The 19,196-nt window shown below is 42.8% G+C and overlaps 1 protein-coding gene across 4 annotated transcripts; it reads left to right on the top strand.

Annotated features, from left to right (window-relative positions):
* Positions 1-5,388: 5,388 nt before the first annotated feature.
* DTD2 (D-aminoacyl-tRNA deacylase 2) lies at positions 5,389-15,449 on the top strand. Of its 4 annotated transcripts, XM_027457720.3 has the most exons (4): positions 5,623-5,758; positions 9,711-9,835; positions 13,076-13,145; positions 15,095-15,449. In XM_027457720.3, the coding sequence occupies exons 2-4, from the start codon at positions 9,815-9,817 to the stop codon at positions 15,418-15,420; spliced, it is 417 nt and encodes a 138-aa protein (XP_027313521.2). In that variant the 5' UTR covers positions 5,623-5,758; positions 9,711-9,814; the 3' UTR covers positions 15,421-15,449. The 4 variants fall into 4 exon arrangements, with proteins under 4 accessions (XP_071895031.1, XP_027313520.2, XP_027313518.2 ...); XM_072038930.1 differs by lacking the exons at positions 9,711-9,835; positions 15,095-15,449 and adding an exon at positions 14,402-15,087 and having other exon boundaries at positions 5,389-5,758; XM_027457719.3 differs by lacking the exon at positions 9,711-9,835 and having other exon boundaries at positions 5,400-5,716.
* Positions 15,450-19,196: the final 3,747 nt, after the last annotated feature.

Genomic DNA, 19,196 nt, shown 5'->3' with positions numbered 1-19,196 from the left:
GTCTTTTCACACCCTGACTCAAAACTGCGGCAGTTCAGGTCTCCGGGTGCAGGGAGTGCCTGAGCCTGTTGCTACCACCTGCGGGGGGCAGAGACACTGTGTGTGTGAGGTGCGAGCAGGTGGATGACCTGGTCTGCCTCGTGGCACAACTCAAGGAGGGGGTCGAGAGGTTGAGGGATATCAGGGAGTGTGAGCGGGAGTGACTCCCTGCGCGGCCTGAAGGACAGGTGCTGGGATGAGACACCCCAAGTGGGGGTGGACCCCCTGCCCTGTCGCCGTCGGGCAGAGGGAGAGGACCTAGGAGTTGAGGAGGAATGGAAACAGGTCCATGCTCGACATCGCAGGCGATGCCCCCCCCCCACTGGCCCCACCTTCCCAGGTGCCCTTACGCAACAGGTTTGAGGCCCTGGAGCTTGAGAGGCCAGTAGCTGAGGAAGAGGTAGAAAGTCTACCCAGGAGGATGCCAAGGGCGAGGAAGTCGATTCCACGCCTCAGGACTGCCTCCACCAGGACAGAAAGAAGGGTGATTGTTGTGGGCGGTCACAACAGTCAGGGGAACAGAGGGACCTATTTGTCAGCCTGACCCTACCCGTAGGGAAGTCTGCTGCCTCCCTGGGGCCAGGGTCAGGGACATTGCCAGAAAGCTTCCCAGCCTGGTTCGCCCCTCTATTATGCTCTTTTAATAGTCTAGGCTGGCAGTGATGACATTGAAGAGAGAAGCCTGAAGACCATCAAACGGGACTTTAGGGGACTGGGATGGTTAGTGGATGGAGCGGGAGTACAGGTGGTGTTTTCATCCATCCCTATGATGGCAGGGAGGGGTACAGACAGGACACGGAAAACCCACCTGATAAACACGTGGCTCAGAGGCTGGTGTCAACACAGAAATATATTTTTTTTTGACCATGGGGTGCTTTACTCGGCACCCGGCCTGATGGCGGCAGACGGGTCCCTATCTCTTAAGGGGAAAATGGATCCTCGGCCGGGAGCTGGCAGGGCTCATTGGGAGGGCTTTAAACTAGGTGATAAGGGGGACAGGGCTGAAACAAGGCTTGTTAGAGCTGTGCCAGGGGGAACAACGGCAAGGCTGGAAGAGAAAGCAATGGCCCAACTGAATTGCATCTACACTAATGCATGCAGCATAGGTAACAAACAGGATGAGGGAAGCCATCGTGCGGCTGGAAGGCTACGACTTGGTTGCCATCACAGAAACATAGTGGGACCACTCATGACTGGAGTGCTGCAATGCCTGGCTGTAGGCTCTTCAGAAGGGATGGGCAGCATGGAAGGGGTGGTGGTGTGGCTCTCTATATCAGAGAGAGTTTTGATGTCATGGAACTTGAGGCTGGGAATGATAAGGTTGAGTCCTTATGGGTTAGGATCAGCAGGAAGGCCAACAAGGCAAGCATCCTGCTGGGGGTCTGTTATAGGCTGCCGAACCAGGATGAGGAGACTGAGGAGGAGTTCTACAGGCAGCTGACAAAAGTTGCGAAATCATCAGCGCTTGTTCTTGTGGGGGACTTCAAGTTCCCAGATATATCCTGGAAGCACAACACAGTCCAGAGAAAGCAGTCTATGAGGTTTCTAGAGAGCGTGGAAGATTCAGTTTCCTGATGCAGCTGGTTAGTGAGCCTACCAGGGGGGTGCCCCGCTAGACCTTCTCTTCACAAACAGAAAAGGACTGGCGGGAGATGTGGTGGTTGGAAACTGTCTTGGGCAGAGTGACCATGAAATGGTAGAGTTCTCCGTTCCTGGAGAAGCCGGGAAGGGGAACAGAAAAACCGCTGTATTGGACTTCTGGAGGGCCGACTTTGAACCGTTCAGGACTCTGGTTGGGAGAGTTCCTTGGAAGGCGGTTCTGAAGGGCAGAGGAGTCCAGGAAGGCTGGGCGCTCTTCAAGAAGGAAATCTTAATGGCGCAGGAGCAGTCTGTCCCCACGTGCCCAAAGACGAGCCAGTGTGGAAGAAGAACGGCCTGGCTCAACAGAGAGTTGCAGCCTGAGCTTAGGAGAAAAAAGGGGGTTTACAATCTTTGGAAAAGAGGGTGGGCCACTGAGGAGGACTACAAGGATGTTGCGAAGCAGTGAAGGGACAAAATTAGAAAGGCCAAAGCTCATCTGGAGCTCAATCTGGTGACTGCCGTCAAAGACAACAAAAAATGTTTTTACAAATACATTAATGCAAAATGGAGGACTAAGGAGAATCTCCATCCTTTACTGGATGCGGGGGGGAACTTAGTTACGAAAGATGAGGAAAAGGCAGAGGTGCTTAATGCCTTCTATGCCTCAGTCTTTAGCGGCAAAACCAGTTGCTCTCTGGATACCCAGTACCCTGAGCTGGTGGAAGGGAATGGGGAGCAGAATGCAGCCCGCACTATCCATGAAGAAGTGGTTGGCGACCTGCTACGGCACTTGGATGTGCGCAAGTCGATGTGGCCAGATGGGACCCACCCAAGGATACTGAGAGAACTGGCAGAGGAGCTGGCCAAGCTGCTTACCATCATTTATCAACAGTCCTGGCTATAGGGGGAGGTCCCAGTCGACTGGCAGCTAGCAAATGTGACGCCCATCTACAAGAAGGTCCAGAGGGCAGACCTGGGAAACTATAGGCCTGTCAGTTTGACCTCAGTGCCAGGGAAGCTCATGGAGCAGATTATCTTGAGAGTCATCATGTGGCACTTACAGGGCAACCAGGTGATCAGGCACAGTCAGCATGGGTTTCTGAAAGGCAGGTCCTGCTTGACGAACCTGATCTCCTTCTATGACAAAGTGACATGCTTGGAGGATGAGGGAAAGGCTGTGGATGTGGTCTACCTTGACTTCAGCAAGGCTTTTGACACCGTTTCCCACAGCATTCTCCTCAATAAACTGTCTGCTCGTGGCTTGGACTGGCGTACACTTCGTCGCCCAAAGAGTCGTGGTGAATGGCGTCAAATCCAGTTGGAGGCCGGTCACTAGTGGTGTTCCCCAGGGCTCAGTACTGGGGCCGGTCCTCTTTAATATCTTTATCAATGATCTGGATGAGGGCATTGAGTGCACCCTCAGTAAGTTCACAGATGACACCAAATTAGGTGCTTGTGTCGATCTGCTTGAGGGTAGGAAGGTTCTGCAGGAGGATCTGGATAGGCTGCACCGATGGGCTGAGGTCAACTGCATGAAGTTCAACAAGGCCAGGTGCCGGGTCCTGCACCTGGGGTGCAATAACCCCAAGCAGAGCTACAGGCTGGGAGATGAGTGGTTGGAAAGCTGCCTGGCAGAGAACAACCTGGGAGTATTGGTTGATAGTTGGCTGAATATGAGCCAGCAATGTGCTCAGGTGGCCAAGAAGGCCAACAGCATCCTGGCTTGCGTAAGCAGCAGTGTGGCCAGCAAGTCTAGGGAAGTGATTGTCCCTCTGTACTCAGCTCTGGTGAGGCCGCACCTCGAGTACTGTGTTCAGTTTTGGGCCCCTCACTACAAGAAGGACATGGAGGTGCTCAAAAGAGCCCAGAGAAGGACGACAAAGCTGGTGAAGCGTCTGGAGAACAAGTCCTATGAGGAGCGGCTGAGGGAGCTGGGCTTGTTCAGCGCGGAGGAAAGGAGGCTCAGGGGCGACATTAATGTACTTTATAAGTACAGTAAAGGAGGCTGTAGAGAGGTGGGGGTTGGTCTGTTCTCCCACGTGCCTGGTGACAGGACGAGGGGGAATGGGCTAAAGTTGCACCAGGGGAGTTTTAGGTTGGATGTTAGGAAGAACTTTTTTTACTGAGAGGGTTGTTAGACATTGGAACAGGCTGCCCAGGGAAGTGGTGGAGTCACCCTCCCTGGAGGTCTTTAAAAGACGTTTAGATGTAGAGCTTAGTGATATGGTTTAGTGGAGGACTTGTTAGTGTTAGGTCAGAGGTTGGACTTGATGATCTTGAGGTCTCTTCCAACCTAGACAATTCTGTGATTATTAGATAAAGAATTACACAAACAATGATGGCATACTATTTTTCTATGCACTGGTTCACAAGCATATTTTTTAAAACTTACATATGAATAAATGTTCTGCATCAAAGCCTGGCATAAATAATGGTATCACAGCAAAGAACAATTAATATCCTTGTATCTTAATATCCCTTTATATTCTTCTTATATAATTTGCTCATAGACTGTAATAATATCTATTTTCCTTAGCAATCAATTTATATCACAAATATATATGAAAAAATCATTTTAAATGGTTTTCTACCTCATTAAGTTCTTCTTAATGAGTCTGGGGAAACAGCTTTAGAGTAAATGAACAGAAGGCATTTTAAATAAAATTAGCTGAGTTTAAATAAAAATAGCTCATACTTAACAATACCCTACAGCTAGCAAAAATGAGCTAGTTTATCCACTAACCACCTAGCGAGATTTCCTCTTCTTTCATAAAGGTTTGCTTTAGAACAAGCAACCCCAAAGAACCCTAATGCAAAAGAGAACGTTATTTTAAAATAACATTAGTTGAATATACCCCTATGTGTAACAATGGCTATCTAATGAGTGCACATTGCCCCTTGCTGTGTAAGTTAACTGCAATAATTTACTGGATGATTGAGGCCAGGTAATAAAATTCAGTTTCTTACTGATGTTATTAGGTTTTACCTTAAAATAAATAAATAAATATATTTTGAAAATAAAATCTTCAGTCTTAAAATGAATGCTGAGGAACTGCATCCTGCATCAGTCTGTCCTGACTTTGCTGGAGCTGGGGTTATTCGAAACCCGTGTGTGTCAGGATTCACATAGGGGAGGAAGGCAGAACTTCTGATTTGGCAGCTGTTTAGTGAATGTCACAATATGTAGCCAGAAATCTGAAGAATAGTAGAAAAAGCAGTTGCAATACCTTAGCTTTTCTAATTTGTTATGGATGCTCATTTCAGAATTATGCATTTTTCTTTGGGTCCTAATTCTGGACCCTACCTACACAGCCCCCTTTTGTATAACTGTGTTTTTTTCTGTTTCCTCTGCTCTGAAACAGCATTGCTGAAAACCAGAGTTCCAACGTGGGACCTCGACCAACTCAAATAAACATTATTTGTTTTTGAAGGACTGACAAGCAGTATTTAGATCGGTAATCCATGGTCTTTCGTTCTCATGCGGAAACTACACAGCATGCTAGTCTTACCCCAAGCACGCCACGTTCCCCCACAAGATAAGCAGATTTTTTAATTTAATTTTATTTTTTTATTTCTCATCCATTCAAACAAAACAACACGCAGCTTCCTGCGAGCTGTAGGGCACTGTTAGGCACGAGCCGCAATACTTGGTTCTCAAGCTGTACCCTTGCGTCCTCGCTACCTGTCCCCTCTTTAGAGAGCGCTGACAACCCGCAAGCCCCACTTTCCCTTTTGCAAAGCGCAGAGCACTCATTGACCCTCTCCGCAATTTTTAGCGATGCCCACGCTGCTTCCTCGCGAACGAGCAGCCCGAGGAGCCGCGACCCGAGCGCCGCGGGGCGGCGAGCGGCAGCCGCCCCTCGCCCTGCGGCAGGGCCCAGGCGTCGCTCACCCGGAAAAGGAACGGAGCCGCCGCTGGCGGGGCCCGCCGCCGCCCGGCCCCGGCTCCTCGCCCGGCCCCCGGGCCGCCCCCGCCCTCCCGCGGCGCTCCGCCGCCGGACGCCTCTCGCCGGGGGACGCCGGGCCCGAGATGGCGGCGGCGCGGCCGGTGCTGGCCCGAGCGGTGCTGCAGCAGTGCCTGTCCGCTCGGCTGCAGGTGCGGCCGCCCGAGAACGGCTCCGAGCCCGAGTGGGTGGAGGTAATGGGCTCGCAGGGCTCAGGGCTCGGCCCTTCCCCCGGCCGGCAGGGCGAGAGGGTGAGGCCGGCTGTGGAGGGGGCGCTCCAGGCAGATGTGCAATCCTCGTGGTAACGGCCCCGCAGCCTCACGAGGCTGGCGTTTTGTCTTCGTCTTCAAAACCCGTGTGTTGTTTCTGCGGAAATTCATCCCTCAGAGAGTTTCTGGGGTGTAAGCGAGCCCTGGGCGACAGGTGGCCCTACGGCACCCCTACGGGAGCTCCCTGGCCCAAGGAGGGAGAAAGGCAGCGAGGCGATCGGCTCTGAGGCAGGCGCGTTCTGCAGCGGAGCAGGGGATCGGACAGGCAGGGCTAATTCTTTCGGCACCGAGCCCACTCGAGGGAGCCGCCAGGACCTGGCAGCCCTCACGAGGGAGGTGAACGAGGCATAGGCGGAGCCAGCAGCGCGCCCTCATGAACTGCCCCTAGGGAGCGCGGGGACCAGGGCGGGCAAACAGGGCGTGGCGCGTCAGAAGGGAGTGGCGCGGCTGTTAACAAACGGGGCGTGGCGCAGCCATCAGCAAACGGGGCGTGGCCAGTCAGAAGGGCGTGGTGCTGCAAACAGGGCGTGGCGCAGCAGTTAGCAAATGGCATGGCAAGTCAGAAGGGTGTGGTGCGTCAGAAGGGCGTGGTGTGGCCATTAGCAAACAGGGCGTGGCGCAGCCGTTAGCAAATGGCGTGGCGCATCAGAAGGGTGTGGCGCAGCAGTTAGCAAACAGGGCGGGGCCCGTTAGAAGGGCGTTGCGTGGCAGTTAGAAAACAGGGCGTGGCCTGTCAGAAGGCTGTGGCGCGGCAGTTAGAAAACAGGGTGTGGTGCATCAGAAGGCCGTGGCATGGCAGATAGCAAACAGGGCGTGGCGCGGCAGTTAGCAAACGGCATGGAGCGTCAGAAGGGAGTGGTGAGACAGTTAGAAAACAGGGCGTGGCGCATCAGAAGGGTGTGGCGCGGCAGTTAGAAAGCAGGGTGTGGCACGTCAGAAGGGTGTGGCATGGCAGACAGCAAACAGGGAGTGGCGCGCAGATAGCAAACAGCATGGCACGGCAGAAGGGCGTGGCACGGCAGTTAGAAAACAGGGCGTGGCCCGTCAGAAGGGCGTGGCCATTGCTAACGGTCACGCCATGCCCTGTTTGCTAAATGGCGTGGTGCATCAGAAGGGCATGGCGCGGCAGTTAGGAAACAGGGCGTGGTCTGTCAGAAGGGTGTGGCGCGGCAGTTAGCAAACGGCATGGAGCTTCAGAAGGGCGTGGCGCGGCAGTTAGAAAACAGGGCGTGGCGCATCAGAAGGGTGTGGCGCGGCCGTTAGTGAACAGGGCGTGGCGCGTCAGAAGCTAACTGTTTGCTAACTGCCAATCTAGACAATTCTGTGATTCTGTGAAAACTAGCGGGTTTTCTAGGGGGAAAACCATTCAACCGTTTAGCCTTTATGGTTTTCTAGAATAAGGGGGGGAAATGCTTACTAGTTGCTGTCATAGGCAAAACGGATTTAGCTTGGTAATTTGATAATTATCAAGTACTTACTTAGTAGTTTGGGTATTGGAAGGAGAAAAAAATGAACATCTAGACACACAGGAGGACATCCCTCCATGTTTTGCAGGCTAAATTTGACTTCACACACCTCACCCAGTCTCTGCTGCTGGGTCTTCTCCTACAACTGACAACTCCCTCGTGTTGTCTGCACAGGTTATGCTCAGTCCCTTCACAAGGGGCAAGGCAGCATGGGATCAGTTTCTCATACTGCTCGTTCTTGCTCTTTTCCTACACACCAGCATGGGGATCCCTTCAGGAGCATGGCTGCTCCATCACAGAGCACCTCCTATTCCTGTGTTGTTTGTGTTCCCTCGCTGGCATTTTCTGCCCTTTCTTAAATACACTCTCACAGAGGTGGGCTCAGGTGTGTCCTGCAGTGGGTCTGCTACGGAGCTGACTGTGTCTGGCCCATGACCTCCTCCTACAGCAAGGTGCCTGGTGGCTTTTCAGTGCCACTGTCTTCTCTGCAGCAGTGGTTGTTCCTCAAACCTCTCTCTTCTCCCTTCACCACCCAGGCCAAGAAAAATCAGAAAAAAAAAAAAAAGAAAAGAAAAGAAAAAGGCTTAATTTTAACGATAGGATAATGGAAGATTTTGGGGGTGTGTATCTCTTTTCAGAGAGATGTCTATATTTTTGTTTTTTTCAGGCAAAAAGTGGTTTTCAAATTCGTAATATGAGTAGTTTTATGAAATAAATAGTGCATCAGTATAATTTTGATAGCAAAATATCTTTTACAACAAAAGATCTAAAACTGCCTCTGAGTTTGTACCTCGTTAATTGTGTGATACTGTGCACTTAAAGAAGAAAGGCCAGGTAGAGCAATGTGACTGCAGTAGTAGTTGTTTGGATTTTTATTTTAATTTTTCCAGACCAGTAACCAAAAATTAAGCTCACGGGAAACACTGTAGTGTTCCCATTTTCTTCCCATGGTCATATGTTGGGGAAGGTAGGTAGGCCTCTAGACTCCTAGGGCTAGGCAGCATACGGAGTGGCCAGGCTATTTACCAAAGCATGAAGGCTGCCACTGGGGGTGTGTCCTGCTGTTGTCGCTGTTTATGCATTCCCTACACTAGAATAAATTATTTATATAGGTCTCAATCATTTAGCCTTTCTGTTTTTTTAGTTTGGTCTTTTGTCTTTCTTAAAGACTACTACAACAGAAGAGGCTAAATGTAGCAATTCATATATATCTTTTTTAAGGTAAAGATTGTAGTATGTTTAAAGGGCGTATGAGTTAATTCAACAAACCTGAAGAGAGTTGAAATACAAAATTTCCATTCTTAGGGCTTTCCACTGTATGACTTGCACATAGTTCTTGAAATGTTTCTCTCCTGGTTCAGAAGAGGATGATGGATCTTTGACCTACTTTGTACAGTCCGGTCTGGAAAGCCAGAACTTTTGCTTGAAGAAAGTATGTGTCATCTCACAGATGCCGTGTTTGGTTGAAGGCCTTATTAGCCTCTCAGTTTAAGGAATATAGTGAAGATTGCTCAGCACAGCATAAATTAACTTTAGAAATACACTATTTCTTGTTTGCTAATCTTGGAAATAATTGTAGATCTTGTAGGTAAAAGCGGAAAAGTCGTCGTGCTTGCTGTCTTTCCAGCTGTCCAAATAGAGGCATATGTTTTGTTTTTTTATATATCATGAATAAAACTGTTATGAGGCAGTAATTTATCAGCATAATTTAAACAGATTTATGCTGTTTATATCTCCTACTTCACGTTTTAAATGTCTTAACCAAAATCATTGGGAAAGTAATAGCATTGAAAAAAGTAACCACACTGAAGGAATGTGCATGAGATTTGGCCAGCGTGAGCTGCAGATATTTTTTAGACATGAAATTTAATAATATTTCTCATTGGTACTTATGAATCTTTCCCAGCTTTTAAAGAGAAATCTGTTGTAACAAGAGCTATGGAAACTTCATAGTTCCTTCAGTATGACTTCTTTAGAGGTCATTAAAGGGAATTGTTTCTCATACTTTCTTGTAGGATAATGCTACTCTCCATATATGTGCACAAGTGCCAAAATAAAGAAACACCTTGTAAACTATAATTTATGTAAACCAGTGTATGCTTAGTGACCTGTAACAACCTAAAAGTAGGTCCTGACCTTGAGCAACTTCTCATGTACTATAAATAGCACATTAGGCAGGTGGCTTTGAATAGCTTCTGAGCTTTAAAAGACCCCTGCAGGTACTTTATGAACATTAGAGTGAATGTTCTTTATCTGGAAGAATGCTAGGTGTGTACATTATATCTGTATTGCTCTTCATTATATTTTCATGATTGTATTTTTCTGACCTGCTGATGATTACCAGAGACAGGATGCCTTGTTTATGGAGAAATGTTGGTGAGATAGGATCCGTTAAATGTTTATGTATACAGAAAAATACTTTGGAGGAAAGAAAATGAACTCCCCTTCTAAACACTGGAGAAGAATGAGATGAGATTTGGAGCATTCCACAACTGTGGGAGAAAAGAAATGTAAAATGAATATTCAGCTAAAGAGTGTAAGTACCTACACTTACTGCAGTGAAACCCATCACGCCCATATCTTATTTCCCTGGTTTGTCTTCCGGTTAAGATACCAAACGGTGCAAAATACCAGGTGCAGGTTGTTCTGCAGCCCGTGGTAGATTATGCAATCTCTCTTTGATGCAGCAGAATGGATGAAATGTGAATAAAGCTTCTCTCGACAGGTAGTAACTCAACTTGAAATGGAAATGTCAAAGAATAATTCACGTAAGTTAGTTTTGCAAACTGGCTTTCTGTGGATTGCAAAGCACCTCTGTTTTCATTATCAATTGCATTACATTTTGCTGAAAAGCACGTTGAGATGACATTTTGCAGAATATATTTATGTTTTGCTAATGAAATCTTGGAAAAACAGGTGAATGTTGCAGAAAACAGGAGGGCGGGGGGAGGTCTTAGTTACTTGTTGATCCTGCCAAAGAGCTAAAAAGGACGTCTGGAAGCTGCTGAGGTTGCTGAGGCTGGATGGATGGCCATAGGGGCTGGGTACTTCAGCCCTTCCTAAGGCAGGTTGCCTGGTCTGATGATTACTTGGGACAGTTGTATCGTAAATGCCTGTGCTGCAGAGTCACTTGCTTGGCTGGTTTATTTATGTAGGCATTTTACTGGTAACAGCAAATCCACACAGCACAATTTCCCAGCCCAACTGCCTGCCTGTCACTATGTAAGTTCTTTGTAGTGGTTGTTTGCTTATCAGCATGTTGGATTTGTAACCTTATAATTTGTGTTTTGCTTGACTTTAACGGAGTTAAATATAGCTTTGAAGAGCTGTCAGCTAGGCTTCATTAGGGAACAGCATTGTTACCTTCAGCATTGGCAATGGTTTTGCATTGGTTCAAAAGCTTTACCTGTACCTGTTCCTTAACTGGCAACATGTCTTAGATGTCTTAGAACATCTGAACCATCGGTGTAAGATCTGAGGACTGACATACATTAATGTTAGGTTAGCTCTTGAAATTGCATGCAGTTTTACATCTACTCAGTTAAGTAAAATTAAATAATTTAATATATATATATATATAACAGGAGGTTGAAATGCAGTTGAACATGTTGAAAATAATGTTCAACCACAGTTTACAATCACAGTTTAAACCATAAGTTTCAACTGTAACATGGTTGCAAAGTGTTCTAGAAATCATAAACATGCAATAGAAATAGAATCTCCTGTCTAATTGCTGTGAGACATTGAAACCAATGTGTCTCATTTTGTGATGAAAAGTATATTCAGAATCAGGCAGCAAATCATGAGAGAGGATGAAAAGTAATTAATGGTTCTAGCTATCTGGCTGTAGGACTTCTAAATGTCACTTTATTTACCTTTTTGTCTATTTAAATGAACTTCTTGCAGAATATTGTTACTTCCATATGTGAAACTGAACAGAAACTATCACAAATCTCAGAATAATCTGTGAGGTGTGCAGTGTAGCTTAGTCACTTATTTCTAATTCAGTGGTAAGATATATGCAAGGTAAATGTATTTTACCTACTTCATAAAGAATTTTTTATTAGTAGGTATGTGTGCATTATTATTCTTTATTAATATCTTGATGGTAGTCTGTTTCTGGAACTAATATTTAGCTAAACATATAAGACTATCTAACCTTTGGCAGCCTGTATTTCTCTCCTTAATTTGAAGAGAGAGTTTGAAATGCCATTTGAGGTTCAGGCCATCAAATTTCTTGCAGTGTTTATGAAATATGGCAATCATTTGGGAATGGAAAGCTGTATAATATTCTGCAGTAGTCGAAATGAGTTTTGAAAGGAGCCATTTATAGCTTTTGAGAGAATCTCTGTGTGTGACATTTCAGCTACAAAGAATATTCTCTTTTTCCAGAAGTTAGCAACTAGAAAAATAGTTAAGAAGGCATAGCTCTCATCAGTCATTGCCTTGAGCATTTTGTTCAATCTCCACACGAACAAAAGGATAAACCTCATGTGTATAGTTTTCCTTACCAAAAACCTTTATCTTTCAAAGAAAAGAGAGTAAATAAAAAGGAAGAGAAAGCATTGATTTTTATTTTTCTTTTCTTTTTCTTTTTCATTTTTAAGAAACTCCACGTATTTCTTATCTTTTTTGCTTTGATAACGTTGACAGTAATGAATTCTTCATGCCACAATCTAGTTAGTATCTCTTAGGTAGTATTTCTTAGTTACTATAACCTGACATTTATTTTCCTTCTAATAGGAAGGTAAGGATACCTATCCTTGACAAAGCAGTGGAGAGAGGGTTGGGTGGATGGTTTGGTTGTTTTTTTTTGGATATTGTGTGGATGTGGATATTGTATGCCTTCTGTTTTTTTTTTGTTTGTTTGTTTGTTTTTTCCCAAAGAGCTTAAACCTTTCACATATACTTGGTCATGACAGCATTGCAGTTGGCTGCAGAGCCTATCGTTTATCTTAATAAAGCACAGGTTGGCACATGTATTCTTTGTGAATTAAACCAGGGAGTAAAAAAGCTACCAAGGAATTGTCTTACATTTTCTCCTCAGTACAGACCTAATTCCTTCCTCAAATAGCTAGTTCCTAAAACTGATCTCTTTGAATTCTAAAGATGTGGCATATCCTTTGTACAAATTAAGGGAAAGGTCCCATTTCATCAAAAAGATTTCACCCAAACTGATAAATTATATTTTTGGTAACTTTATAATGTTCTGAACAGCTTCATAATTGTTGGTCATCATATTTAAATGAGTAATCATATTTAAATCTAATTAAAAGACTTTGTGTTTTGTCAGAATTATCCTGTACTGGATTAGTTTTAACATCAAAATATAATAGAGTTCAATGACAAATCCCATGGTATTTGTCATATTTCATATTTGGAAATAGAATTCATACGCAAAAATATTTTATCTGTATGCTTAATAGATAAAAAGCTTAAATTATTTCCTGTTCTGTATTTAAATACTCTAATTCTAATTTGTGACCTTGTGTACAGTAATACTGTATATGCTAGATTCTAACTAAACTTGGCTTCACATGGAGCTAATGAATTGGCTTAATTGTGTGTAGCAGTGTTGTGCAGATAATCAGCATGCATTTCATAAGCTTCCATAAGCCTGTAAATTTGATGTCTGAAGCTATAGGAAGTAACTAAGACTGCTTTTGGGAACTTTGTTGTTACGTGGTCTTGTAATTTTTTGTACCGGATTTAATGATAAGCCTGTGTGGTGGGCAGTGAGAGACACTGATACATATTTTTCTGTAATCTTTCATAGATCCAGAGAGGGCTTGTTATCTACATATGCTTCTTCAAAGGTGCTGATCAAGATCTTGTTCCAAAAATTGGTATGATACAACCTTTATAAATTCTTCTATTGCTTGAAAAAGAATTAAGTGATAGAGGCAGAGAAGGCAGCAACTGTTTAGACTAGAAGTCAAAAAGCCATCAAATAGCATCACTCCAAATCAATCAGCTGGCTGAAAGAATAGCTTGTTTGGTCATATTTCATTTGACAGTTGCCTGTATCTCTTTTTCTGGCTGCCTACTCATGATCAACCTGTTAGAATATCAATTCATACAGAATGATAACAGAAAGTGCAACACCTACTGTCTTACATATTACATGTATCAGGCAACAGCTTCAGTCCAGGACAGAACTGAACTTAGAGAAGAATGTTTTCAAGTAATTCACGGCTTGATTTAAGAGGTATTTTAATTTTTATCTCAGGGTACGTGCAGGATATTTAAAAGTATGGCCAGTAGAGGGAGTTGGGTGGATAACTAAACTGTCCTTCCCATGTCATTTCAGAGATACTACATACCCTGTTAGTCTTTCAAGTGCAGTCTTCTGGTTCACAAGTGATAACAGCAATATCTGTATTCTTTCTGTCTTCTCTGCATGCACTTTAACATTTACATTCAAGTGGAGATGATGCTGTGAATAAGGTCAAATGGTTGTGATTTTTGTCTGCCTTCATTCAATGTAGTTTTGACTTGTTTTTTTTGTTTTCAATTTTTTTTTTTTTACTTTTATTTCATTTCTTCACCTGGAGAATCCAATGATGATGCATGTTCCACATAAAAATGTCCCTTTTTGTGGCTTGCTGTTAGTGGTAGTTTCACAAAAGGTCATGTAACAATAGTCTATTTCAAGCCACATGCTGGGACCAGCAGAAAGATCTGGCAGTGTGCAAGCACAGGTGCTATTGAAAATGCTGAGAGCAGCTCTTGGTGTTCAAGGGCACAGTCTTTCTGTGATGCTAAACTAAGTTGAAACCTTTGACTGTATTTAAAGCCGCATGATATGAAAATTGATTTTGTGCTCGTGAGAGTTTCTTGTGGGTGATACTTGAGAATAATCACCTTTTCAGCTGTGTGGCAGCTGAAAGAGGCCAGAAAAAGGAAAGTTCTGTTTCCTATTAGGAGATTCATCTCCCACCATCCTCCTTAAGTGTCTGCTAATGGCATATTTTTTCTTAGTATGTTTTGAAACTGTTTAAGTGAGTTTTTTGTTGTCATTTAGACTTCCATGAGATGACTAGTACCCTTACGGGTTTTACAGTTGGAGGACACTTAGGCGGATTTATTTGATTTGTTGTAGAAACGCTGGAAAATATGATGCTAGTAAATGCAAGAAGTCTGTCTACAAGTTTGCACATTGCAGTTTATGGGTTAAATTGCATCTTTGACCTTCCTGCCTGCCTCCTCTCTCAAAAGACAAGCTGACAGCTGCAGGTCTCCAAGTGGAAGGCTGAAGAGCGCTCATTCCACATGAGACCAAAATGCTGAGCCTGGGGCTTCAGCAGTATCAGTTAGGTGTTGGATCCTGCTGCAAACTACTCCATCCAGAAGGAAAAGAAAGTCAGGACAGAAACACCTCCAGAGTGCACCAAAGATGGTCTTATCTCCTACCATGTATAGAGTTCTGTAAATGTTTCCTGACTACCACACAACTAATTTAGGGTCACTGATTGGATCCCGGGCTCCTTTGGGGAGCTCCAACTACAAAAAACTATATGATTTCAGACAGTCAGCCACTGTCCCCCTGAAATAACTCTTTAGATGTATTATATTCATATAAATGTCCTTTGTATTCTTCACAATACTCTGACATCTTAGCTGGTTAATAGTATTTTTCGATTGTTCATGTTTCTGTTTTGTTAGCTTCTTTTACTTCAATCATTTGTCCTATCTTTTGGTATCTTGATGAATCTTAAATGTTGTTTTATTGGTATATTAGGTCCAGGTTAATTTACTTTAGTTCCACTAATTTTTGTTTTATTTTAATTTGCAGTCAACACGCTGTTGAATGTTAAATTAAGTGAAAATGAAAGTGGAGAGTACGTATCTCTCCTTGACTTACCAGGCAACGTGCTCATCATACCACAGGCTACCCTGGGTGGTAAACTGAAGGGAAGAAAGATGCAGTACCATGCAAACATAGAAAAAGAAAAAGGGCTGGAACTTTATTCTCAGTTTGTGACTTTATGTGAAAAGGAACTGGCTGCCAATGCCAAATGCATGGAGGCAGGTGTTCTCGTCAAGTATGGCACATATGGGAACAGACAGGTGTTAAAACTGGATACAAATGGACCTTACACTCATTTGGTTGAACTCTGAAAAAAATAAATGATATCCTGGATACAGTACTGGCTGTAACTGTTGTCTTTTTTTTTTCAAAATATTAATGTAGTTAAATGGTTTGGGAGATACACTGTAAGAAGGACGTTGACTCATCTGTGCTGGTGTTACTAATCCCATTAAATAGAAGGATGCCTTAGACTGCTTTGCAATAATGAGCATGTGTTTTATCTATATACTCATCTGAAGTATTGTTAAAATAATTGTTAAGATTGATCCAATGAAAATGTCTCATTTGGAAGGCTTTTTGGCTTTTTTTTTTTTTTTTTTTTTTTTTTGAAGGAACTTTACTAGTAAGGTCGTGCATACGTTTGTTACTTCAAAATAATGACAAAATATTACTGTATTCGCTGTGGTAAAGTACACTTGAGGAAGTGAAGTTTATGGATTAAAAAGAAAGAATGCTGTAGCTGTAATTATTTGTTACCCAGTTTCCTGAGTCAGACACTTAATTATTGCCTTCCTGCTTTCCATCTATAAGAGAGAAATGCTTTCTAGCTCACAAAGATAGCGAAAGCACAAATTCACTGAATTTTTAGCCTTTCAGATAGTAGCTACTAAATATCAAAGGCTATCCCCTCCCACCCAGCACATGTAGAGGCAGGACTTTCAGGTAGCACTAGGGCTAAACATAGGACTGAATAAGACAGCCTGTACAGACCTGGCAGTAAGAAAGAGTGAGGCACATGCAGAAACTAAAGTCAGGGCAGTACCACTGAATTGCTTTCTGAAAGTTTGTACTCTGAATGTCCTCAGATGTGCTTTTGAAGGGCTGCTTGCTATAACTTGTTCTGTGTCCTTGTTACCTTCATCTTGTTGTCTATTCAATTCTTTCATAAGAGAGCCTCAGGAAAAGGAATGGAATTTTAAAACGAAGACAAAAATAAAAATGTTACAACGTATGCCATCATCTCATTGTTCTTTCTGCCTGTGCTATTTCCTTTCACCTTTTTACATACTGAATCTGAGGCAGAGAAAAGCTTGTATTTCTTATATACACTGTGCTAGCCCATTTGGGGTCCTAGTCCCAGCTGATCCCTTATGCAGTATTGTAATGAACATTATTAACAGATGGCATTAAGATAGCAATGGCAAATTCTATGTCACAAGGCAGTGAGAACAAAATGGTTACATTAACATGTGGCACGTTCAAAACTGATTCAAGTGCATTTAACCTGAGTTTCTCCTTTGATGCTGCATCACATTTTTTTAAGTCAGTAATTTAAAAAGTTTCAAAGTGAAATCAGACATCTATATTGTTTACAGCAATTATCCAGAATTCCAATTTAAAAAAATTATTCTGGAAAAGATGTAAAACCTCATGCTTAGTGTGCATGCCTGTTTGTGCATCGTGGATCAGTATTTACAAGTATTTTGGCCTTATCCTTATTTTTAATAAAACATAACTGAAGGTGTAATCTGCAAGCTCAAGCTATACTAAGAGAAGGACATTCTCTGAACAGATATAAAGCTCATAGTTTTGATACAAGAGTAATAGGATTTTTCAGATTAATGTGAGGTGTACAGTTAGTAATTCTGAAATACTTAAGGATGTTCAGTTCCTGGCACTGGGTATTCTCACAGTTGAAAACATCTATTCACATAAATGGGCTGGAAATATTAGCTAGGTCCCAGATTACATATTTATTCATTAATAATTAACACTTATGACAGACACAATACGAATTGTATTATAAATTCTTCTTAGAGGCATTTAAATAAGATTGTCCTGATATGAATAACTAATATAAATTCTTTATGATATTCGTCTGTTTGAGAGAACTGTTTTTATTCCTCTTTCTGTTGTGGGCCAAATCCTAAAAACTGCTGACTAACACCACTATTTACTTTACAGGAATTGCAGTTATTCGGTGTATCTCAATAACTGATCCTTTGAAGTATAATACAAAGCCTGCAGATATTTTTTTTTATTGGCTCCAGAAAGATCTTTGGCAGCCTGAAAATTCATTCTCTGTATTTCAAGAACTCTGCAATTTCTAAGAGGGGTGAGCTTGCAAATGTTTAGTGAAAAACAGACTTCAGACCACACTCCATCTTGGACTGATGTCTCATATAAAACACATGAAATTTGATATGTATTTTCAGTAGTTCTTAGGAGACAAGAGAAATCCTGAGTTTCTGTTAAAAGGTGGCATCTTTATGTATTATCTGCTGGTTTCTGATTTAGTGTATCCATCTTGGGATACTGATTTCTGCCATCTTCTGCAACAACAATTGGCAGCTTGTTGAATGATGTGCCCTTTGTACTGCTTTATTTATATCTACTATTGATTCACGCTCCATTTACTGAAAGAAGCCATTTCTGAACAGGATGGACCATACTGATGAAGAAATTGATTAAAATTATTTTTTCAAAGCCAAATGCTCATTACTTTCTGACATGAATATACACGTTAAACAGATGACATGGCACACTTCTTTAAACAGTCTTTATTCTATGACTAGGCAAAAGCTCAAACAACTATCCTGTTCTTCACTTGGAGAATGTTTATTCTGTAAGATGTTTAATATTTCACACTTCCTCAAAATAAACTGTGAAAGGAGTAGTCGTTATGCTATTCTAGCATGGCCTCCCAGTTCATCAGAAACTGTGCTGTCAGGTTTTTATGACCTTGTTTGCAGTGTGCACACCCAGATTGTGTGAGCTGAGCATGCATGGACTATGGACTGCTCTTATAAAACTAATGAGTTGAGGTTGCAGTAGTTCGTTTTTGAGTCAGCACTATTCCTGCTTCCTTCCTGTGCCCTTTGTGGAAATCCTTACCTCTACTGTTACACACAGTATGCAACATAAAAATACTAGTCCAGAATTGCAAAGTAATAAACATCCATATTTAGTACAATTAAACAGACCCTTCATTTTCTTTGTATTATCTGGGAATCTTTAGCATTTTACCTGCTTTAAGCAAGTGTCCATGAATCTCTTCTCCTAGTATTAATTGACCAACTTTGCTCTAGAAAACAGAGTGACTATGGAGATGTCCATCCACACTTGAAAGCATAGTTTTTGAAAATCTCTGAATTTGGTGCAATAGCTAGCCTAATTTCCTGTTTCTGCAATCTGTCTGTTACTGGGTCCTCTATGATACCATGTAGCCCAGTAATAGAGTATTGCTATTGCTACTAACAGTCCATAAGCTTAGTCCTGATTTTACAGAACCTCTGGATGGAGGTTTATCAGCCATATTTTGCCTGAACTCACTGATCTTGGAGCTTTGGTTTTACTTCATTTTGCTGTAACAATTTTTCTAATGACAGGAGACTATGGCTAATTTGTTTTACTTTGCTTCATATGGTAATAACCTCAGTTTTTATATAGCTATTAATAGTAAGCTATTCTGTGTAGAATTATGTATTTATGACTCTAGCAAAATGTTAAATTGTAGAGTAATAAAGGCCTGTTAGGATAGCAGCAACCTTGGGAAGCGAAGACATCAGCTGCAGTGTGGGGATGTACATGCATGGATGCTAAGATGGATGTGGCACAGACTGGCACCAGAGATGCTAAGGCTATAAACAACTTGCCAAATGGCAATTAAAAAAATGCAGACCTGGAGCTGGACAAAACTAATTTAGGGGTACAGACAAGATCAGCACACGTATCTAACATAAATAAAATGCACTATATGTAGTTGCAATCCAGTGAAGAAAAAGGAAGGTGTAAAAATTCTAGATAACAAGAAAGTTAAACTAATTACTAGAAATTATTTGTAACAATAAGCTATGCTAATCGA

This window comes from Anas platyrhynchos, chromosome 5, assembly GCF_047663525.1.
Source record: "Anas platyrhynchos isolate ZD024472 breed Pekin duck chromosome 5, IASCAAS_PekinDuck_T2T, whole genome shotgun sequence".
NCBI lineage: Eukaryota > Metazoa > Chordata > Aves > Anseriformes > Anatidae > Anas > Anas platyrhynchos.
Note: the sequence above shows the minus strand (reverse complement) of the source record. Positions and strands in the feature narration are given on the sequence as shown.

What these genes read in the sequence shown, in the direction of transcription:
- DTD2 (XM_072038930.1), top strand. Translation starts at nt 5,399, where the DNA reads ATGCCCACGCTGCTTCCTCGCGAACGAGCAGCCCGAGGAGCCGCGACC. An exon ending in CCGAGCCCGAGTGGGTGGAG is followed by an intron (nt 5,759 to 13,075) that starts GTAATGGGCTCG and finishes AATCTTTCATAG; the next exon opens with ATCCAGAGAGGGCTTGTTAT. An exon ending in AGATCTTGTTCCAAAAATTG is followed by an intron (nt 13,146 to 14,401) that starts GTATGATACAAC and finishes GATTTGTTGTAG; the next exon opens with AAACGCTGGAAAATATGATG.